The sequence below is a fragment of the Xyrauchen texanus genome, chromosome 2, assembly GCF_025860055.1.
Source record: "Xyrauchen texanus isolate HMW12.3.18 chromosome 2, RBS_HiC_50CHRs, whole genome shotgun sequence".
In the NCBI taxonomy this organism is placed as follows: Eukaryota; Metazoa; Chordata; class Actinopteri; order Cypriniformes; family Catostomidae; genus Xyrauchen; species Xyrauchen texanus.
The window spans coordinates 64449521-64474099 of record NC_068277.1 but is presented as its reverse complement, the minus strand read 5'-3'; the positions used below and the strand labels follow the sequence as shown (position 1 = coordinate 64474099).

The following is a 24579-nucleotide window of genomic DNA, read 5'->3' as shown; positions in this document are numbered from 1 at the left end:
AAATGTACAGAACAAACGCTTAAGTTAACACTGCCGTGACTGGGACGTCCGCAAAAATAAACTGCATCCATTTTTCCCTGACGTCTGGATCTTTCGGCAGCTTATTCAGAGGTTTTGTTTGACCACAGCCAGGAACAGCACATCTGTGTGGCATCGTAATTTTCCTGTGCACAAGTAGTCTCTGTCAGAGCTCGCTGTCCATCGACTGAACACTTGTGAGGCGCACGGCGATACTGAAATGAGCGTAGTTGTCTTGCGCTTAAAGCGTAGTTATCTTGTGCTGGAGGCGGTCATATGCAAACGCTGGTACGTCACTTCTAACCGACACGTCACTTCTAACCATGAATCCAGAACGAGCTGTATTTTGAGCTTGATTAAATAAATGATTCGTTTAGAATGGGAAGGACGTCTTAAAATATTAAACTTGCAGGACGTTTTAATGATACAAAGACCTCTTATATACCAAAAGATCAAGGCAAATTTGGTTTCTCATGTCATGACCCCTTTAAGTAAGTGATGTAGACTCAAGGACATAAGAGCCCGGAGCAGCATGAACATCCAAACTATAGAATCTTATGAATGTATGCGGAGAGGACCAGCCCGCTGCATTTCAAACATGTTGCTGAAGGACACCTCTGGCCAAAGCATTAGAGGAGGCGACCCCTCTGGTAGAGCCCTGATACCTACTGGCGAAGCTTGACCGCGCACCTCGTAGGCCAGGGCATTAGCATCCCTCACCCAATGTGACATGGTTTGCTTGGTGGCGGCCGCCCCTTTGTTACGACCTCCATAACAAACAAATAGTTGCCCTGACTTAAGCCACTGGCTAGTGCGGTGGACATAAGTCTGAAGGGCGCGGACTGGACACAGTCTGTGAAGTCTTTCCTGCTCCGGCATTATAAATGGCGGGGAGCAGAAGGCTTCGAGAGTGACCGGATGTACGGTCGAGAAAGGAACCTTAGGCAGGTAGTCAGGGTTAGGCCGAATGGAAGAACCCGATATTGGAAAGCTTCGCTGCCGAAAGTGAACCTCAGGAACTTCCTGTGTTGTGGCAGAATTTCTATATGGAAATATGTGTCCATGAGGTCGATCGTGACAAACCAATAGTGATGTTGGATTTGAGACTCGACAGTCTTGACAGTTAGCATCTTGAACTTGAAAGCAGGTCTAAAATCGGACGCAACCCCCCACACTTCTTGGGAACCAGGAAGTATCTGCTGTAGTAACCTCACTCTTTCTCTGGAAGGGAAACATGTTCTATGGCCCCTTTGACCAAGAGATTTTGCAGTTCTTTCCACAGTAGACATGCTTGTTCCAGTTTCACGGTAGTGGAGACCACGGCTTTGAAACGTGGAGGACGGTGATCAAATTGAATTCTGTAGCTTTTTTCTACTGTTCTTAGAACCCACATAGAAACACCTGGCAGAAGCTTCCACGCTGCCAGGTTCTCTGAGATGGAATCAATTTTGACACTTCCTGTTGAGGGGATTTCGAGTATTCGCGTCCTGGACTAATTCAGGAAGCAACAGAACATAACTCCCGAAACATCAGAGGCAGCGGGAATGAAGAGGTTTCGTGGGGGTATCGGGAAGGTACAGGTGAATGCGTCACGCGCCCTGATATTGATTTTATATTAGATGTATTTTTGGAGTGATGTTAAATGTTAATGACGGCGCTCTGAACGTCACTCAGTTTGGCATAAGGTCTACGATACAAACTCATTTTAACAGCTCAGACCTACTCAATGTAAATATAATGAAGTGTAAATAATAATCTAATCGTTAAAAAGCACATTTCCAAATAAGCACATCAATTCCATTAGGGAACGCAATGAAAGAGCAGCATGCAGCATGCTCTTCCCCCAAACACACAAAACAAAACTGATGTGTGTCCCTCTCAGCCATAGAGCGTAAACATGGGAACACACACTGCTTGCTTTGTTTATCAGTTATATTCTTTTTATTCTTCTTTTTTTATAAAGAGAAAAGACAATTCTAACAATTCTAACTCCTAACAGAGGAAAGTAGAAAGTTCTGCCAGTCTAGATGCACAACACACACACAGAATGATCTGAAGACAAAAGATCTGACACCTGTGGCGCATCTATATATAGCCCCTTTACCGGCACATCCTGATGATGTCACTGACGGAGACTATAATTTTTGTCAATTTCATTGACGTGTTGCACACTTATTCACAGCTGGTCACTCCTAAAGACGTTCCCAAAGCGCTGAATCAGCGCAGCATCAAAGTGTAGTTTTTTGATAGGGAACTTATGAGTGCTGTGATCTGATAATATGAAATACAATCTGCACACACATGATGTGTCAAACAGCCTCAAACGTAAAGAGAAATTATTGTTTGTGTGTGCGATGATCTACTCACTATAACAGACAAAAGGGAAGCTTTTATCACAGTTCCAGTACTGATATTTCTTGTGCGGACCAACGAGTGAAACCGCTGTGCAGTTTTCAGTATTTTTATCATTTTCACCCAAAATCCCGTCTCTGAATGAGGATTCACTGAGATCTGACCACTCCCATGAGTCTCTGAACAGACCGAACCACGCTTTTTCACTTCCTTGGTGATTATTAATGATGTTCTGAATCGTCTGATTCTCATTCTGGTTCCTCACACTGGCCAGATCTGTGTGTTTCTCTCTGCAGAATCTCTGAGCGTCTCTCCAGTTCATGCCTGGACTATTAAAGATGTATTCTTCACTGCTGGCTGTAGAAGAGAAAACACGCTTTTAAAGATATTTTGACTGATTCAGAAAAGAAAAATGTAAATTAAAATGAACCAATATATAATATAAACATAACTTAAAATGAAAAGAAAATTAAAATATAATTTTTATTTTTTTTCCAGCATTGTTTACAAAGACAAGCAGAATCTGGATCGATGTGTGAAGAATAAATATAATTGACTGATTTATTGATTGTTTATTATTACAGCAGATAAAATGACTTAATAATTTATATTACTGTTTGCTGTGATGATCACACAGAACTGAACTCACCGTTATAGCAAATAAAATTTTTGTTTTCTTCACATTTTGTATTATCCCATTTGCCATTCTGTCCATCCATACAAACACAGTCACCATCAACATGTATGTTATTGCTTTCCCAGTTCTGATAATGTGAATCATTTCCTGTGTAGAATGCAGGGTTACCCAGAGACCACTTCCATGTTTTCTTCTGTGTCTTGTGCAGTCCGATCCAGACACGCTGAACACTTTCATCTTTCACAGTCTTCATCATTTCGTCAATGTCAGTCTTGCTGTTGATGGTGGCCAGATCTGTGTAATTCACTCTGCAGTATCTCTGAGCTTCAGTCCAATTCAAATTAATATTCACAAAATGATAATGATTTGCAACACATGCAGAGAAACTGAAGACAGCTGAGAAGAGAAAAATATCAAAACACAATGAACACAATTCACAAGATTGATAATAATGAACAGTTCTGGTGAAGATACTTTAAAACTGCTCCTCATCACTGTGTAGGTATAGGTGTATATAATTGTATGTATGAGTACATATATAGTGTTTTTTTTTTTTTAAGTTTAAGTGGATTGTGGATGTGGGGAGGGGGTAGGACAGGAGGGAGGGAGGCGGGGATTGTTCATTTAAGTTCATAAAAAAGAAAATACATTGTATTCCTGTATGCACTTTATGTCTGTTCTTGTTGATAAATAAAAGCTATAAAAAAATTTAAAAATTTTTTTTTTAAATGCTCATCATTTTAGCTCAACTGCAGACAAAATACTAATTTCAAACAAGTGCACTACACTAAACTACACTACTCTAAACTACACTTAACTAAATGACACTATACTACACTACTCTAAACTACTCTAAACTACACTACTCTAAACTACACTTAACTAAATGACACTATACTACACTACTCTAAACTACTCTAAACTACACTACTCTAAACTACACTACTCTAAACTACACTTAACTAAATGACACTATACTACACTACTCTAAACTACTCTAAACTACACTACTCTAAACTACACTACTCTAAACTACACTTAACTAAATGACACTATACTACACTACTCTAAACTACTCTAAACTACACTACTCTAAACTACACTACTCTAAACTACACTTAACTAAATTACACTACACTATACTACACTACTCTAAACTACACTTAACTAAATGACACTATACTACACTACTCTAAACTACTCTAAACTACACTACTCTAAACTACACTACTCTAAACTACACTTAACTAAATTACACTACACTATACTACACTACTCTAAACTACTCTAAACTACACTACTCTAAACTACACTACTCTAAACTACACTTAACTAAATTACACTACACTATACTACACTACTCTAAACTACTCTAAACTACACTACTCTAAACTACACTTAACTAAATGACACTATACTACACTACTCTAAACTACTCTAAACTACACTACTCTAAACTACACTACTCTAAACTACACTTAACTAAATGACACTATACTACACTACTCTAAACTACTCTAAACTACACTACTCTAAACTACACTACTCTAAACTACACTTAACTAAATGACACTATACTACACTACTCTAAACTACTCTAAACTACACTACTCTAAACTACACTACTCTAAACTACACTTAACTAAATTACACTACACTATACTACACTACTCTAAACTACTCTAAACTACACTACTCTAAACTACACTACTCTAAACTACACTTAACTAAATGACACTATACTACACTACTCTAAACTACTCTAAACTACACTACTCTAAACTACACTACTCTAAACTACACTTAACTAAATTACACTACACTATACTACACTACTCTAAACTACTCTAAACTACACTACTCTAAACTACACTTAACTAAATGACACTATACTACACTACTCTAAACTACTCTAAACTACACTACTCTAAACTACACTACTCTAAACTACACTTAACTAAATGACACTATACTACACTACTCTAAACTACACTACTCTAAACTACACTACTCTAAACTACACTTAACTAAATGACACTATACTACACTACTCTAAACTACTCTAAACTACACTACTCTAAACTACACTTAACTAAATTACACTACACTATACTACACTACTCTAAACTACTCTAAACTACACTACTCTAAACTACACTACTCTAAACTACACTTAACTAAATGACACTATACTACACTACTCTAAACTACTCTAAACTACACTACTCTAAACTACACTACTCTAAACTACACTTAACTAAATTACACTACACTATACTACACTACTCTAAACTACTCTAAACTACACTACAAACTAATAACAAAAACAAAGAAACAATATTGAAGCTGTTTGAAAGATATTTAAAAAAATATGATGATGCAGATGATACAGTATATCTTTTTCAATCAGTGCAGAATTTATCTATCACAAAACCAACGAGAATCTCAATTAGTCGATTAGACACTCTCACTCGCTCGCTCCACGCACTCACACACGCACTCTCACACACGCACGCACGCACACTCACGCACTCTCACACACACACGCACACACACACACTCACGCACTCACACACGCACTCTCACACACGCACAACACACACGCACTAACACACACACACACACTCACGCACGCACGCTTGCTCGCTCACACACACATACACATTCACGCACTCACACACGCACTCTCACACACGCACAACACACACTCACACACGCACGTACGCACACTCACACTAACACACACACTCATTCATGCACGCACACTTGCTCGCTCACACACACACAAACACACTCACGCACTCACTCTCACACACGCACAACACACACACTCACACACGCACGTACGCACACACACAAACACACACTAACACACACACACTCACTCACGCACGCACGCTTGCTCGCTCACACACACAAACACACTCTCTCACACACACACACACACACACACACAAACACACTCTCTCTCACACACACACACACACACACACACACACACACACACACACAGACAAACACACTCACCTGTCAGAAGAAAAGTGATGAATGTAATTCTCTCCATTTCTGAGACAATTAAATCTGAAATTTAAAGAGATTCAAAATGAACTAAATCCACCATGATCCACTTTTATATGAAATTGGTTAGAGTGGGGCTAGTTGTCACATCTTTTACTGCAGTCATTATTTCTCGGTGTAGGTATATGTATGTGTGTGTGTGTGAGTGTTATCAGTGTATATGTGTGTGTGTTATCAGTGTGTGTGTGTGTGTGAGAGTGTTATCAGTGTGTATGTTATCAGTGTATATGTGTGTGTGTGTGTTATCAGTGTGTGTGTGTGTGAGTGTTATCAGTGTGTGGGTGTGTGTGTGTGTGTGAGTGTTATCAGTGTGTATGTCATCAGTGTATATGTGTGTGTGTTATCAGTGTGTGTGTGTGTGTGTGTGTGAGTGTTATCAGTGTGTATGTTATCAGTGTATATGTGTGTGTGTTATCAGTGTGTGTGTGTGTGTGTGAGTGTTATCAGTGTGTATGTTATCATTGTATATGTGTGTGTGTTATCAGTGTGTGTGTGTGTGTGTGTGAGTATTATCAGTGTGTATGTTATCATTGTATATGTGTGTGTGTGTATGTGTGTGTGTGTGTGTTATCAGTGTGTATGTGTGTGTGCGTGTGTGTTATCAGTGTGTGTGTGTGAGTGTTATCAGTGTGTGTGTGTGTGTGTGTGTTATCAGTGTGTGTGTGTGTGAGTGTTATCAGTGTGTGTGTGTGTGTGTGAGTGTTATCAGTGTGTGTGTGTGTGTGTGAGAGTGTTATCAGTGTGTATATATGTGTGTGTGTGTGAGTGTTATCAGTGTGTAGGTGTGTGAGTGTTATCAGTGTGTGTGTGTGAGTGTTATCAGTGTGTGTGTGTGTGTGTGTGTTATCAATGTATATGTGTGTGTGTGTGTTATCAGTGTTTGTGTGTGTGAGAGTGTTATTAGTGTATATGTGTGTGTGTTATCATTGTGTGTGTGTGTTTGTGTGTGTGTGTGTGTTATCAGTGTATGTGTGTGTGTGTGTGTGTGTGTGTTATCAGTGTGTATGTGTATGTGTTATCAGTGTGTATGTGTGTGTGTGTGTGTGTGTTATCAGAGTGTATATATGTGTGTGTGTGTGTGTGTGTGTTATCAATGTATATGTGTGTGTGTGTGTTATCAGTGTTTGTGTGTGTGAGAGAGTGTTATTAGTGTATATGTGTGTGTGTTATCATTGTGTGTGTGTGTTTGTGTGTGTATGTGTATGTGTTATCAGTGTATGTGTGTGAGTGTTTTGTGCGTGTGTGTGTGTGTGTATGTTATCAGTGTGTATGTGTGTGTGTGTGTTATCAGTGTGTATATATGTGTGTGTGTGTGTGTGTGTTATCAGTGTGTATATATGTGTGTGTGTGAGTGTTAGCAGTGTGTGTGTGTTTGTGTGAGTGTTATCAGTGTGTATATGTGTGTGTTATCAGTGTGTGTGTCTGTGTGTGAGTGTTATCAGTGTGTATATATGTGTGTGTGTGTGTGTTATCAGTGTGTATATATGTGTGTGTGAGTGTTATCAGTGTGTATGTGTGTTTTGTGTGTGTGTGTTATCAGTGTGTATGTGTGAGTGAGTGTTATCAGTGTGTATGTATGTGTGTGTGTTATCAGTGTGTATATATGTGCTTGTTTTTTTGTGAGTGTTATCAATGTGAATGCGAGCGTGAATATTATCAGTGTATATATGTGTGTGTGTGTGTTAACAGTGTATATGTGTGTGTTATCAGTGTGTATGTGTGTGTGTGTGTTATCAGTGTGTATATATGTGCTTGTTTTTTTGTGAGTGTTATCAATGTGAATGCGAGCGTGAATATTATCAGTGTGTATTTATGTGTGTGTGTGTGTTAACAGTGTATATGTGTGTGTTATCAGTGTGTATGTGTGTGTGTGTGTGTGAGTGTTATCAGTGTATATGTGTCTGTGAGTGTTATCAGTGTGTGTGTGTGTGTGTTATCAGTGGGTGTGTGAGTGTTATCAGTGTGTATATGTGTGTGTTATCAGTGTGTATGTATGTGTGTGTGTTATCAGTGTGTATATATGTGCTTGTTTTTTTGTGAGTGTTATCAATGTGAATGCGTGCGTGAATATTATCAGTGTGTATATATGTGTGTGTGTGTGTTAACAGTGTATATGTGTGTGTTATCAGTGTGTATGTGTGTGTGTGTGTGTGTGTGAGTGTTATCAGTGTATATGTGTGTGTGAGTGTTATCAGTGTGTGTGTGTGTGTGTTATCAGTGGGTGTGTGAGTGTTATCAGTGTGTATATGTGTGTGTTATCATTGTGTGTGTGTGTGATGTTATCAGTGTATATGTGTGTGTGAGTGTTATCAGTGTTTGTGTGTGTGTGTTATCAGTGGGTGTGTGGGTGTTATCAGTGTGTATGTGTGTGTGTTATCAGTGTGTGTGTTATCAGTGTGTATGTATGTGTGTGTGTGTGTGTGTGTGTGTGTGTGTGTGTGATGTTATCAGTGTATATGTGTGTGTGATGTTATCAGTGTGTGTGTGAGTGTTATCAGTGTGAATGCGAGTGTGAATGTTATCAGTGTGTATATATGTGTGTGTGTGTGTGTTATCAGTGTGTATGTGTGTGTTTGAGTGTTATCAGTGTGTATATGTGTGTGTGTGTGTTATCAGTGTATATGTGTGTGTGTTTTCAGTGTGTGTGTGTGTGTGAGTGTTATCAGTGTATATGTGTGTGTGAGTGTTATCAGTGTATGTGTTATCAGTTTGTGTGTGTGTGTGTGTGACTGTTATCATTGTGTGTGTGTGTGTGTGTGAGTGTTATCAGTGTGTATGTGTGTATGTGTGTGTGAGTGTTATCAGTGTGTGTGTGTGTGTGTGTGTGTGTGAGAGTGTTATCAGTGTGTATGTGTGTGAGTGTTATAAGTGTGTATATGTGTGTTTGTGTGCGAGAGTGAGTTTGTCTGTGTTATCAGTGTGTATATGTGTGTGTCTGAGTTTGTGTGTATATGTCTGTGTTATCAGTGTGTATATGTGTGTGTGTGAGTGTTATCAGTGTGTGTGTGTGTGTGTTATCAGTGTATATGTGTGTGTGTGTGTGTGTGTTATCAGTGTATATATGTGTGTGTGAGTGTTATCAGTGTGTGTGTGTGTGTGTGTGTGTGTTATCAGTGTGTGTGTGTGTGTGTGTGTGTGTTATCAGTGTGTATATATGTGTGCGTGTGGGTTATCAGTGTGTGTGTGTGAGTGTTATCAGTGTGTATATATGTGTGTGTGTGTTATCAGTGTGTATATGTGTGTGTGTGAGTGTTATCAGTGTGTGTGTGTGTGTGTGAGTGTTATCAGTGTGTATATATGTGTGCGTGTGTGTTATCAGTGTGTGTGTGTGAGTGTTATCAGTGTGTATATATGTGTGTGTGTGTGTTATCAGTGTGTATATGTGTGTGTGTGTGTGTGAGTGTTATCAGTGTGTGTGTGTGTGTGTGAGAGTGTTATCAGTGTGTGTGTGTGTGTGGGTGTGAGTGTTATCAGTGTGTGTGTGAGAGTGTTATCAGTGTGTATATGTGTGTGTGAGTGTTATCAGTGTGTGTGTCTGTGTGTGAGTGTTATCAGTGTGTGTGTGTGAGTGTTAACAGTGTGTATATGTGTGTGTGAGTGTTATCAGTGTGTGTGTGTGAGTGTTATCAGTGTGTGTGTGTGAGAGTGTTATCAGTGTGTATATATATATATATGTGTGTGTGTTATCTGTGTGTGTGTGTGTGTGTGTGTGTGTTATCAGTGTGTGTGTGTGTGTGTGTGTTATCAGTGTGTGTGTGTGTGTGTGTGAGTATTATCAGTGTGTGTGTGTTATCAGCATGTATGTTATCAGTGTATATGTTTGTGTGTGTGTTATCAGTGTATATGTGTGTGTGTGTGTGTGTGTGTGTTATCAGTGTGTATGTATGTGTGTGTGTTATCAGTGTGTATATATGTGCTTGTTTTTTTGTGAGTGTTATCAATGTGAATGCGTGCGTGAATATTATCAGTGTGTATATATGTGTGTGTGTGTGTTAACAGTGTATATGTGTGTGTTATCAGTGTGTATGTGTGTGTGTGTGTGTGTGTGAGTGTTATCAGTGTATATGTGTGTGTGAGTGTTATCAGTGTGTGTGTGTGTGTGTTATCAGTGGGTGTGTGAGTGTTATCAGTGTGTATATGTGTGTGTTATCATTGTGTGTGTGTGTGATGTTATCAGTGTATATGTGTGTGTGAGTGTTATCAGTGTTTGTGTGTGTGTGTTATCAGTGGGTGTGTGGGTGTTATCAGTGTGTATGTGTGTGTGTTATCAGTGTGTGTGTTATCAGTGTGTATGTATGTGTGTGTGTTGTGTGTGTGTGTGTGTGTGTGTGATGTTATCAGTGTATATGTGTGTGTGATGTTATCAGTGTGTGTGTGAGTGTTATCAGTGTGAATGCGAGTGTGAATGTTATCAGTGTGTATATATGTGTGTGTGTGTGTGTTATCAGTGTGTATGTGTGTGTTTGAGTGTTATCAGTGTGTATATGTGTGTGTGTGTGTTATCAGTGTATATGTGTGTGTGTTTTCAGTGTGTGTGTGTGTGTGAGTGTTATCAGTGTATATGTGTGTGTGAGTGTTATCAGTGTATGTGTTATCAGTTTGTGTGTGTGTGTGTGTGACTGTTATCATTGTGTGTGTGTGTGTGTGTGTGAGTGTTATCAGTGTGTATGTGTGTATGTGTGTGTGAGTGTTATCAGTGTGTGTGTGTGTGTGTGTGTGTGAGAGTGTTATCAGTGTGTATGTGTGTGAGTGTTATAAGTGTGTATATGTGTGTTTGTGTGCGAGAGTGAGTTTGTCTGTGTTATCAGTGTGTATATGTGTGTGTCTGAGTTTGTGTGTATATGTCTGTGTTATCAGTGTGTATATGTGTGTGTGTGAGTGTTATCAGTGTATGTGTGTGTGTGTGTGTTATCAGTGTATATGTGTGTGTGTGTGTGTGTGTGTTATCAGTGTATATATGTGTGTGTGAGTGTTATCAGTGTGTGTGTGTGTGTGTGTGTGTGTTATCAGTGTGTGTGTGTGTGTGTGTGTGTGTGTTATCAGTGTGTATATATGTGTGCGTGTGGGTTATCAGTGTGTGTGTGTGAGTGTTATCAGTGTGTATATATGTGTGTGTGTGTTATCAGTGTGTATATGTGTGTGTGTGAGTGTTATCAGTGTGTGTGTGTGTGTGTGAGTGTTATCAGTGTGTATATATGTGTGCGTGTGTGTTATCAGTGTGTGTGTGTGAGTGTTATCAGTGTGTATATATGTGTGTGTGTGTGTTATCAGTGTGTATATGTGTGTGTGTGTGTGTGTGTGAGTGTTATCAGTGTGTGTGTGTGTGTGTGAGAGTGTTATCAGTGTGTGTGTGTGTGTGGGTGTGAGTGTTATCAGTGTGTGTGTGAGAGTGTTATCAGTGTGTATATGTGTGTGTGAGTGTTATCAGTGTGTGTGTCTGTGTGTGAGTGTTATCAGTGTGTGTGTGTGAGTGTTAACAGTGTGTATATGTGTGTGTGAGTGTTATCAGTGTGTGTGTGTGAGTGTTATCAGTGTGTGTGTGTGAGAGTGTTATCAGTGTGTATATATATATATATGTGTGTGTGTTATCTGTGTGTGTGTGTGTGTGTGTGTGTTATCAGTGTGTGTGTGTGTGTGTGTGTTATCAGTGTGTGTGTGTGTGTGTGTGAGTATTATCAGTGTGTGTGTGTTATCAGCATGTATGTTATCAGTGTATATGTTTGTGTGTGTGTTATCAGTGTATATGTGTGTGTGTGTGTGTGTGTGTGTTATCAGTGTGTATGTGTGTGTGTGAGTGTTATCAGTGTGTATATGTGTGTGTGTGTGTGTGTGTTATCAGTGTGTATGTATGTGTGTGTGTGTGTGTGTGTGTGATGTTATCAGTGTATATGTGTGTGTGATGATATCAGTGTGTGTGTGAGTGTTATCAGTGTGAATGCGAGTGTGAATGTTATCAGTGTGTATATATGTGTGTGTGTGTGTGTTATCAGTGTGTATGTGTGTGTTTGAGTGTTATCAGTGTGTATATGTGTGTGTGTGTGTTATCAGTGTATATGTGTGTGTGTTATCAGTGTATATGTGTGTGTGAGTGTTATCAGTGTATGTGTTATCAGTTTGTGTGTGTGTGTGTGTGACTGTTATCATTGTGTGTGTGTGTGTGTGAGTGTTATCAGTGTGTATGTGTGTATGTGTGTGTGAGTGTTATCAGTGTGTGTGTGTGTGTGTGTGTGAGAGTGTTATCAGTGTGTATGTGTGTGAGTGTTATAAGTGTGTATATGTGTGTTTGTGTGCGAGAGTGAGTTTGTCTTGTCTCTCTCTCCCTCCCCTTCCCCTGTGTCTTCCCCTGTTTTTCTTCCCTCCCCTCTTCCCTCTCGCTCTGCTCTCTCCCCAGGGTCCGTTCCTGCCCCCCGCAGGCGCGGAGGGTTCATGAGACCAGCTTCCCGGCCGTGGGAAAACCCGCCTACCCCTTCCCCGTCCTTCAGCCGCTCTCCTCCTCAGGTGGGGGCACCCGCCAGCACGGGTGCGGCCGTGGCGCCTGGGCCGGTCTGCTGGAGGTGCGGAGACCCGGACCACTTCCGGGATCAGTGTCCGCTGATGGAAATAGGGACGGTGGTGCGGATCTCCGACTTCCCGCACACTGCCCCCGATCGGGCTGGAGCGTACCGTGTTCCGGTAAGGATCCAGGGGGGTACATACCAAGCATTGTTGGATACCGGCTGTAACCAGACCACCATCCACCAACGCTTGGTTCAACCCGGGGCTTTGGGTGTAGCTAAACTGGTGAGGGTGAGGTGTGTGCATGGGGATGTTCACAAGTATCCCATGGTGACTTTGGTTATTAAATTCAGGGGGAAAAACCATAGTGTGGAGGCAGCGGTTAGTTCCCGCCTCACCCATCCGCTAATCTTGGGTACTGATTGGCCGAATTTTAAAGATATTTTAGAGGGTATTTGTGCGGATGGGTCCTGCATAAAGAGGTGTGCGGTGTGCGATGCTTTGGCAGGGGAGGCGGAGCCGGGGCCGTCCTCGGCTGCTCTGAACGGCGAGGGACGGGGCGAGGTGGCCGCCCCTCCCCTCAGGGAATTCCCGGAGGGGGACTTTCCTCTAGAGCAGTCGCGGGACGAATCCCTTAAACATGCTCTTGACCAAGTGAGAGTAATTGATGGTCAACAGCTCTGGCCGGGCATCGCCACCTCATACCCATATTTTGCCATGATTAGAGATCGGTTATATAGAGTGACGCAGGACGCTCAAACAAAAGAGGAAGTAACGCAATTATTGATTCCACGGAGCCGCCGGGAAATGGTCTTCCAGGCGGCTCATTATAATCCTATGGCCGGTCACCTAGGGGAACGAAAAACACTTCTCCGTCTAATAGCCCGTTTCTATTGGCCGGGCATTGGCGGTGACGTCCGCAGGTGGTGTGCGGCGTGCCGTGAATGCCAGCTGGTAAACCCACCGGCCACCCCAAAAGCGCCATTGCGCCCTCTACCATTAATCGAGGTCCCCTTCGAAAGAATTGGGATGGACCTCGTCGGGCCATTAGAACGGTCAGCACGCGGACATCGCTTCGTGTTAGTCCTAGTGGATTACGCGACGCGATATCCGGAAGCAGTGCCTCTGAGCAACATCTCAGCACGTAGTGTTGCAGGGGCACTCTTCAAGATAATCTCCCGGGTGGGGATTCCGAAAGAAATCCTCACCGATCAAGGCACTACTTTTATGTCACGAACACTTCGCAAACTTTACGAGCTCTTGGGCATTAAGTCGATTCGCACTAGCGTTTACCACCCGCAGACTGATGGCCTAGTGGAACGATTTAATAAAACGCTCAAGAACATGATTCGTAAATTCGTACACGATGACGCGAGAAATTGGGATAAGTGGCTAGACCCCCTGTTGTTTGCAGTACGAGAGGTCCCACAAGCCTCCACAGGGTTCTCCCCGTTTGAGCTGCTGTACGGGCGACGCCCCCGCGGTGTCCTTGACGTCATCCGCGAAGCGTGGGAGGAGGGACCTTCTAATAGCAAAAATGAAATTCAGTTCGTTCTCGACCTTAGAGCAAAACTCCACACACTGCGGCGATTAACACAGGAGAATTTGCTCCAAGCTCAAGAACGCCAACGCCGGCTGTATGACAGGGGTGCTCGGCTACGGGAATTTGCACCGGGAGATAAGGTACTCGTATTACTCCCAACATCGAGCTCTAAATTACTCGCCAAGTGGCAAGGACCCTTTGAGGTCACACGACGGGTAGGGGATCTCGATTATGAAGTTAAACGTACCGATAGAGGGGGCGCACATCAAATTTATCACCTCAACCTCCTCAAATTATGGAGGGAGGAGGCGGCCTCTGTGACGTTGGCCACGGTAGTTCCGGAGAGGGCGGAGCTCGGACCGGAGGTAAACAAAAACTACAATCCCAACACTCCGGTTACTTGTGGAGACCAACTCTCACCGCGGCAACTCACAGAGGTTTCTGATTTACAAAATCCTCAGACCGCACACCGCGTACGCCGCTGCCTATTTAGATGATATTATCATTTATAGCAATGATTGGTAGCGGCACATGCAATTCAATTCAATTCAATTCAATTTTATTTGTATAGCGCCTTTCACAACACACATCGTTTCAAAGCAGCTTCACAGAACATCAGCATTAACAGACGACAAAAACTGCAATGTCCATAAAGTCGATTAATCATCATTGTGTAATTTAGACAAAATTTGATTTTAATGGTTTAAAAATAATTAAATGATAATTATATTAACTCTTTCCCTTCCAAACACGGAATTTCCGGGTTTTATGAAAAAGCTTCCGCCAAACACGGAATTTTCCTGGTATCCGTGTTTTAGGTGGAATACGGTAAGAAAGACCCGCACGCATGTTTGAAAGAGTACGCAACTCTTTGATCAAAGAAACAGACTGCGATCGTCTTAAACGTAAAGTGGAGTTTTGAGAATGTAGCTCAAAATGTAGATAGAAATGCCTTTTTCTCAGCTTTTGTCCGAAATGTTGTTTTTGACAAAGCCTACATTTAATGCCTTAATGGCATTAAAAATAACAAATGAAGATAAAATAAAATCGTTGTTTATTTGCCTAAAAGTGAGGCTCAGATCTTTATTTTGATATATAGCATCTTCATATATTCATGGAATTAAATATTCTGCGGGCCATTAAAGTTTTGCGAAAATCGTCAAAAACCCTGGCGGTGGCTGGTAACTTTTTTTTTTTAAAACGCTGGCGGGAAAGAGTTAACCCCAGTGAGCAAGCCGTAGGCTGACTGTGGCAAGGAACACAAAACTCCATAAGATGTAGATTAATGGAGAAAAATAACCTTGGGAGAAACCAGACTCACTGTGGGGGCCAGTTCCCTCTGGCTAACATTATGAATGTAATGTAAATATTAATTATGTATAGGTAAAATCATGTTTTAAAATTATTAAACTAAGTGTTAAGGTGTCAGTGAGTAAAAATCGATTGTGTTTGAACTGAAAGATTAATGACCAAAGTCTTTGAAGTCCATCTAGATTAATTGTAGAGGTTCACATAGATGCAAGTGTCCCTGTCAATTGGCCGATCGAAGGCTTTTGTGGGCAATAGTTAGTCTATGCATTCCATTTCACGATCGTAGTCCATCAATCGACCGCGATTTAGTCATCATCATTCAGCGACATGTAGCAGTGGAGTCCAACATGAAGCAGGAATGGTGCTGGATCCAGCCGGTTCTGGTGACCTCAGGATAGGAGTCCCGAGGTTGAGACAGGGAAACAAATAAAAAGATGTAAGCGTAGATGCCATTCAATTTATTGCAGAGTTTGAGATCATGCTTAATGTTTCTAGTTCCGGCAGACTCAACTAAAGCAGCCTAAGTGTGGTATAAATTAGGTGTATGCCTGGCTAAATAGATGAGTCTTTAGTCTAGACTTAAACTGAGAGAGTGTGTCTGCATCTCGAACAGTGTTTGGGAGATTATTCCATAGTTTAGGAGCCAAATATGAAAAGGATCTTCCTCCTTTAGTGGATTTTGATATTCTAGGAACTATTAATAGGCCAGAATTTTGCGATCTTAATGAACGTGTTGGAATATAGCGTGTTAGAAGATCACTTAAGTACTAGCGGAGCTAGACCATTCAAAGCTTTGTACGTAGATAACAGAATTTTAAAATCAATACGAAATTTAACAGGTAGCCAATGTAGCGATGATAAAATGGGGCTAATATGATCATATTTCTTGGTTCTCGTCAGCACTCTGGCTGCTGCATTTTGAACCAATTGAAGTTTATTTATTGATCTTGCTGGACATCCTCCCAGTAATGCATTACAATAATCTAGTCTTGAGGTCATGAACGCATGAATTAGTTTTTCGGCATCAGCAACCGAGAGCATTTGCCTTAATTTAGCAATATTTCTTAGGTGGAAGAATGCTGTTCTACAAACATTTGTAATTTGATTTTCAAAGGACAGACTGGTATCAAACATAACACCTAAGTTCTTTGCTGTTGAAGATGATGTAACAGTACATCCATCTAGAGTCAAATTATATTTTAGTGGCTTATTTTTAGAGCTTTTTGGTCCAATAATTAGAACCTCTGTTTTGTCAGAATTGAGTAGAAGGAAATTTCTGGCCATCCAATCTTTTATTTCATTGATACACTCTGTTAATTTTGATAATTGTGAAATCTCATCAGGTTTTGAAGAAATATAAAGTTGTGTATCGTCAGCATAGCAGTGGAAACTTATTCCACGATTCCTGATAATATCTCCCAGGGGAAGCATATACATGGAGAAAAGCAGAGGCCCTAAAACTGATCCCTGTGGCACTCCATATTTTACTTTTGTTTGGTTTGACAATTCCTCATTTACATAGACAAAGTGGTAACGGTCTGCTAAATATGACCTAAACCATGCTAATGCCACTCCACAAATTCCAACATAATTCTCCAGCCTATTCAAGAGAATGTCGTGATCTATCGTGGTCGAATGCAGCACTAAGATCTAAAAGCACTAGAAGAGAAATGCTGCCGCGATCAGATGATAAGAGCAAGTCATTTGTAACTCTGATAAGTGCAGTCTCTGTACTGTGATGAGGCCTAAATCCAGATTGAAATTCTTCATATATACTATTTTTCTGTAGAAATGAACATATTTGGGAGGATACTACCCTTTCTAGTATTTTTGACATAAACGGGAGATTTGAAATCGGTCTATAATTAGCAAGTTCTCCAGAATCAAGTTGTGGCTTCTTAATTAGCGGTTTGATAATTGCCATTTTAAAGTTTCTTGGGACATGTCCTAAGCATAGCGAGGAGTTAATGATATTAAGAAGAGGTTCTGATATTACAGGAGATACCTCTTTTAAGAGCTTAGTTGGTATTGGATCTAACAAACAAGTTGTGGCTTTTGATGTTTCGATAAGTTTTGTTAGCTCTTCATGACCTATGATAGCGAAGGATTGAAGATGCACATGAGGGAAATTAGTCGACTCTGATTTCTGAGGTGCTATGACAGATGATTGCATAATTCCAATTTTATGTCTGATTATTTCAATTTTATCTGTAAAGAAATTCATGAAGTCATTACTCTTGAGGTGTGACGTAATATCTGGTTCGGTTGAGGCTTTATTCCTAACCAATTTAGCCACAGTACTGAATAAACATCTAGGATTGTTGTGGTTATTTTCTATGAGTTTACTAAAATATGCTGACCTGCAACATCTGAGGGCCGTCCTGAGATCGCTGCGGCGGGCGGGGCTCACAGCAAACCCTAAGAAGTGCGCGATTGGGCGTGTGGAGGTACGGTATCTGGGGTTCCACTTGGGTCATGGCCAGGTGCGTCCCCAAATTGATAAGACCGCGGGCGATTAGCGACTTGCCCTAGACCTAAGACCAAAAAGGGGTGAGGCAGTTCCTGGGGCTGGCTGGCTATTACAGAAGATTTGTGCCTAATTATTCGGACGCCACCAGCCCGCTGACTGACCTCACTAAAAAGGGGGCTCCAGATCCGGTCCAATGGTCAGAGCAGTGCCAACAGGCGCTTACACAGATTAAAGCTGCACTTTGTGGGGGCCGCTTTGCATGCACCTGACTTCTCTCTCCTTTTGTATTGCAGACGGACGCTTCAGACAGAGGGCTGGGGGCCGTACTCACGAGGTGGTGGAGGGAGAGGAGCCCGGTGCTGTACATTAGCCGGAAGCTCTCCTTAAGGGAGACTAAGTACAGCACCGTAGAGAAGGAGTGTCTGGCCATCAAGTGGGCGGTCCTCACCCTCCGATACTACCTGCTGGGGCGGGCCTTCACCCTCTGCTCGGATCATGCCCCACTGCAGTGGCTCCACCGCATGAAAGATACTAATGCCCGGATCACCCGCTGGTATCTGGCCCTCCAGCCTTTTAAGTTCAAGGTGGTCCACAGACCGGGGTGCAGATGGCTGCCGCTGACTTCCTCTCCAGAAATGGGGAGTGGTAGGCAGGCCGGATGACGCCCGGCCTGAGTCGGGCGGTGGGGGTATGTGGCAGCGGGGCGTGGTCAAGCGCCGTCCGGAGAGAAAAGCGGTAAGGGCGCTCACACCTGAGCTAAATTATGTCTAACACCTGTCTCTAATTGCAGTAGAGCGAGGAGAGCGGATAAAAAGCCAGCAGCCACAGAGCATGGGGAGAGAGTCTGACAGCAAGACAACGGATAATTGTGTGTTAGAGAGAGAGAAATTGAATTAAATAAAAGAAGCTTACCCTTCAAAACTGACGCCTGTTCCCGTCCCTTCCTTGGTCCGCTTTACAGTATGTTAATAGTGTATATGTGTGTGTGTTATCATTGTGTGTGTGTGTGTGAGAGTGTTATTAGTGTATATGTGTGTGTGTTATCATTGTGTGTGTGTGTTTGTGTGTGTGTGTGTTATCAGTGTATGTGTGTGTGTGTTATCAGTGTGAATATATGTGTGTGTGTGTGAGTGTTTTCTGTGTGTGTGTGTGTGTGAGTGTTTTCTGTGTGTGTGTGTGTTATCAGTGTGTATATATGTGTGTGTGTGTGTGTGTTATCAGTGTGTATATATGTGTGTGTGTGTGAGTGTTTTCTGTGTGTGTGTGTGTGTGTGTTATCAGTGTAAATGTGTGTGTTATCAGTGTGTATGTGTGTGTGTGTGTGTGTGTGTGTGTGTGTGTTATCAGTGTGTATATATGTGTGTGTGTGAGTATTAGCAGTGTGTGTGTGTTTGTGTGAGTGTTATCAGTGTGTATATGTGTGTGTGAGTGTTATCAGTGTGTGTGTGTGTGTGTTATCAGTGTGTATATATGTGTGTGTGTGTGAGTGTTTTCTGTGTGTGTGTGTGTTATCAGTGTAAATGTGTGTGTGTGAGTATTAGCAGTGTGTGTGTGTTTGTGTGAGTGTTATCAGTGTGTATATGTGTGTGTGAGTGTTATCAGTGTGTGTGTGTGTGTGTTATCAGTGTGTATATATGTGTGTGTGTGTGTGAGTGTTATCAGTGTGTGTGTGTGTGTGTGTGTGTGTTATCAGTGTGTATATGTGTGTGTGAGTGTTATCAGTGTGTATATGTGTGTGTGTGTGAGTGTTATCAGTGTATATATGTGTGTGTTATCATTGTGTGTGTGTGTGTGTGAGTGTTATCAGTGTGTATGTGTGTGTGTGTTATCAGTTTGTGTGTGTGTGTGTGTGTGTGTGTTATCAGTGTGTATATATGTGTGTGTGTGTGTGTGTGTGTGTGTGTGTGAGTGTTATCAGTGTGTGTGTGTGTGTGTGTGTGTGTGTGAGTGTTATCAGTGTGTATGTGTGTTATCAGTGTGTATATACGTGCGTGTGTGTGTGTGTGAGTGTTATCAGTGTGAATGCGAGTGTGAATGTTATCAGTGTGTAATATATGTGTGTGTGTGTGTTATCAGTGTAAATGTGTGTGTGTGTGTTATCAGTGTGTATGTGTGTGTGTGTGTGTGTGTGTGTGTTATCAGTGTGTGTGTGTGTGTGTGTTATCAGTGTATATGTGTGTGTGTTTTCAGTGTGTGTGTGTGTGTGTGAGTGTTATCAGTGTATGTGTTATCAGTTTGTGTTCGTGTGTGTGTGTGACTGTTATCATTGTGTGTGTGTGTGTGTGTGTGAGTGTTATCAGTGTGTATATGTGTGTGTGTGTGTGAGTGTTATCAGTGTGTATGTGTGTATGTGTGTATGTGTGTGTGAGTGTTATCAGTGTGTGTGTGTGTGTGTGTGAGAGTGTTATCAGTGTGTATGTGTGTGAGTGTTATCAGTGTGTATATATGTGTATATGTGTTATAAGTGTGTATATGTGTGTTTGTGTGCGAGAGTGAGTTTGTCTGTGTTATCAGTGTGTATATGTTTGTGTGTGTGTCTCTGTGTGAGAGTGTGTGTTATCAGTGTGTATATATTTGTGTGTGTGTGTGTGATAGTGTGTGTTATCAGTGTGTATATGTGCGTGTGAGTGTGTGTTATCAGTGTTTATATGTGTGTGAGTGTGCGAGAGTGAGTTTGTGTGTATATGTGTGTTTTATCAGTGTGTATATGTTTGTGTGTGTGTGAGATAGTGTGTGTTATCAGTGTATATATGTGTGTGAGTGTGCGAGAGTGAGTTTGTGTGTGTTATCAGTGTGTATATGTTTGTGTGTGTGTCTCTGTGTGAGAGTGTGTGTTATCAGTGTGTATATGTGTGTGTCTGTGTGATAGTTTGTTTTATCAGTGTGTATGTGTGTGTGAGTGTTGTCAGTGTGTATATGTGTGTGTCTGGGTGTGAATGTTTTTGTGTGTTTGAGTGCGTTTATGAGAGTGTGTGAGTGTGTTTAGATGTATGTGTTTATGCGAGTGTGTTTGTTTGTTTGTGTGAGTGTGTGTTTGTGTGTGTGTGAGTGTGTTTTAAAATGTTCTGTTAGGGTTTGTGTAAGTTGGGCTACCACCTTCGGGTCTGCCTGCCCAGTCTGAGGCTGAAGCAGAGCTGACCGCAATGCTTGCCCAGACCTCCGTGAGCATCGGGTTGGACTGGAAACCTCCATACTCCCCTGAGCGCTCACGGCTTGATGATTGGTTCCTGGGTTCGGGGCGCTGCTCACGGACCCTTTCATCCTGGAGGTGCACAACATACTGACAAGGTCATGGAGGCCACCATGTGCTGCCCGAAACAGACTTCCGTGTTCATCCAGTCTCACTACCCTTGATGTCGGGGCGGTCCATGGGTACACGGATGTCCCTCAGGTGGATAAGGCGGTTGTGGTGCGCCTGTGCCCGTAAAATGCTGCCACATGGCGGGATCGACCGGCGCTCCCCTCCAGAGCCTGTAGGACTATGTCGGCTCTGGTGACCAAAGCCTACAGTGCCGCTGGACAGGCCGACTCCACCCTGCATGCCATGGCCATCCTGCAGGTACACCAGGCCAAGGCACTAAAAGAACTGCATGTGGGTAGTCCTGATCCCCCCGATGTGCTGCAGGAGCTGCACTACGTAACCGACCTCGCCCTTACAGGTAGTGTGTGTTATCAGTGTGTATATGTGTGTGTGTGTGTGTGTGTGTGTGTCGGTGTGTGTACCTGTGTATACTACATTGTGGGGCCCAGCCAGCAGTGTGTATCTGTGTGTGTTATCTGTGTGTATATATGTGTGTGTGTGTGTTATCAGTGTGTATATGTGTGTGTGTGTGTGTGTGTGTGTGTGTGTGTGTGTCGGTGTGTGTACCTGTGTATACTACATTGTGGGGCCCAGCCAGCAGTGTGTATCTGTGTGTGTTATCTGTGTGTATATGTGTGTCTGTGTGTGTTATCAGTGTGTATATGTGTGTGTGTGTGTGTGTGTGTGTGTGTGTGTGTGTGTCGGTGTGTGTACCTGTGTATACTACATTGTGGGGCCCAGCCAGCAGTGTGTATCTGTGTGTGTTATCTGTGTGTATATATGTGTGTGTGTGTGTTATCAGTGTGTATGTATTGAGATGGGTGTGTCTTTTTCTGACCTCTTTCCTCTTCTCTCCTTTTTATTTGGTCTGGTACATAAAATAAAGATGGGAATATGGTCATTTCCTCAAAACTGTCAAACTTTCTTCTACTGATCTGATATTTACTTTATTTGATAAACAAAAATTTGTCTCAGAATCCTCTTGACACAACATCTGTTTGTGTTGTCTGTTGGAGTTTCATGAGCACAGAGGCACATCAGTACATCCACAGCATGAAGGCAGGATCTTGTGTATTTATGAATGAAATACTCTTGTTTTAAAATCTCTCAGCTTTGCTTTCTGTTCTTATGTCATCCCCTGAACACTTTAAAATACTCATGATAGCTTCTGACAACTCTATAACCTGTAAACCCTCTTTGCTAGCTAATTACACTTTCACATCAACACCATAGATATCTTTATAGCAAAGACAAAACGTTCAAGATGGCTGCTCGCTTGTGGCTCTGGGACATTGGATTGTTGGATGTTGGATGTTGATCAGTCATTATCTGGCACCAGAAGAGTCCTGTTGGATTTATGATTAACTTTTACCCTTATCTGCTGACCAACTTAGAATTTGTGGCTCCGGTTAATCAATCTTATGTTTCTAAACAACATCTTTTGCATAGATTAACAGTTCATCATGTTTGGATAATTTCCATAAATATCTTAATGGTTAACTCAGAAGCCTGTAAGGATGATGTCATTTAATTTGCATTTCCCTATAATTTTAGCCTTTTTGTTTTGTAAGTTTGTTTGAGGTTAGATCATCAACTCATTTTCTGTCTTCTGCCTTTGGAAATGTGGAGAACTTTGTCTTTAATAAACTCTCTCTCAACTTATTGAAACTTAACTTAGACTCTTGGTCATCATTGTTTCATACTGGTCTCTTTACAGGGTATACTGGGTAAAAATAAATGACCCATTAAGAGGGTCTTCCTCCAGTACACATTTGTGTAATTGCACTTTTGACTCAATACCTTTTAGTTTCTGATATTTAGTCCCTGTGACAAAACAAAAGAGATGGTTGTTGACTTTAGGAGAACACAGAGTGACCGATCTCCGCTGAACATCGACGGCTCCTCTGTGAAGATCGTCAAGAGCACCAAATTCCTTGGTGTTCATCTGGCGGAGAACCTCACCTCCTCCCTCAACACCAGCTCTATTGCCAAGAAAGCCCAGCAGCATCTCTACTTTCTTCAAAGTCTGAGGAAAGCAAATCTCCCACTCCCCATCCTCACTACATTCTATAGAGGGACTATTGAGAGCATCCTGAGCAGCTGCATCACTGCCTGGTTTGGGACTTGCACCGTTTCGGACCGCAAAGCCCTGCAGAGGATATTGAGGACAGCTGAGAAGATCATCGGGTTCTCTCTTCCCTCCATCAAAGACATTTACACAAAACACTGCATCTGAAAAGCAACCAGCATTGTGGACGACCCCACACACCCCTCACACAAACTCTTCACCCTCCTGCCATCTGGCAAGAGGTACCGAAGCATTCGTGTCCTCACGGCCAGACTGTGTAACAGCTTCTTCCACCAAGCCATCAGACTCCTCAATACTCAGAGACTGGTTTGACACACACACATGTCCTGAGTTGCACTTTAATTATTGCCACTTTATACCTGTCTGCTACCTCAATAACTGCTATGTGCATAGAACACTATCTCATAGTATGTTATGTTTACATTGGGCATTTTTAGAAACTGTCATCTTTTTGCACTACTGTGTACTGGTCGGCGCTGCACTGTCTCTCACTGTGTCTGTTGTCCTGTTCATTTTTAGTAATTTATTGTACTGCCCCGTACTTTTTGCACAAGTTTGCACGTGCACTTTATATAGGTATATATATATATATAGGCATTTTATTTAGTTGTGTAGTCTCATGTGGTTCTGTGTTTGTCCTATGTTGTTTTTATGTAGCACCATGGTCCTGGAGAAACGTTGTCTCGTTTTGCTGTGTACTGTACTGTACATATGGTTGAAATGACAATAAAAACAACTTGACTTGACAACCAGCCCCAGTCTAATAATCTGCTAATTAATACAACAAACAGAAAAGTTCTAGTTTTTCTTACCTTCAGTTTTCACTTGTTCCTGTTCCGACTCCAGCTGATACTTATGCTGATATTTTCTGTGCAGACTGTGTGTTTGCCTCACATTTGCATTTTTCCTCTACATTTACATATTTCTTATGGATGTGTTGTGAAGAGAAAAATTATTAAACATTATGACTTTTATGATAGGAATTTGAATATGTGCTGGTGTGCATAAAGATAACCTTACACACACAATATATTTTAGAGGCTTAAAATAAAAAAAATTGTAAACTGAATATAACATAAAACATACACTTTCACATGAATATACTGTATGTGTGTGTGAGTTTATGTGTGTGAGTGAGTATGTGTATATGTGTGTGTGAGTGTATGTGTATGTGTGTGTGTGTGTGTGTGTATGAGTGAGCATGTATTTATCACTTTGTGGGGACCAAATGTCTCCATAAGTATAGTAAAACCTGAAATGTTGGACGTTGTGGGGACATTTTGTC

General features: G+C 41.7%; 1 protein-coding gene across 4 annotated transcripts in view; it reads right to left on the bottom strand.

Moving 5' to 3' along the window:
• LOC127618773 (macrophage mannose receptor 1-like) overlaps positions 1-24133 on the bottom strand; it is a 27311-nt gene extending 3178 nt beyond the window's left edge. The window contains exons 1-6 of one of the 4 annotated variants that reach the window (XM_052091417.1): positions 24107-24133; positions 23006-23354; positions 22044-22073; positions 6035-6088; positions 3020-3403; positions 2386-2727 (exon numbers count right to left, since the gene is read on the bottom strand). In XM_052091417.1, coding sequence (XP_051947377.1) covers positions 2386-2727; positions 3020-3403; positions 6035-6088; positions 22044-22073; positions 23006-23213 — 1018 coding nt within the window. In that variant the 5' untranslated portion in view covers positions 23214-23354; positions 24107-24133. Of the gene's footprint in view, positions 1-2385; positions 2728-3019; positions 3404-6034; positions 6089-18816; positions 22074-23005; positions 23355-24106 lie in introns of those variants that run through there. The other 3 variants (XM_052091424.1, XM_052091431.1, XM_052091434.1) reach the window with 3 other exon arrangements.
• Between the last annotated feature and the right edge of the window lie 446 nt (positions 24134-24579).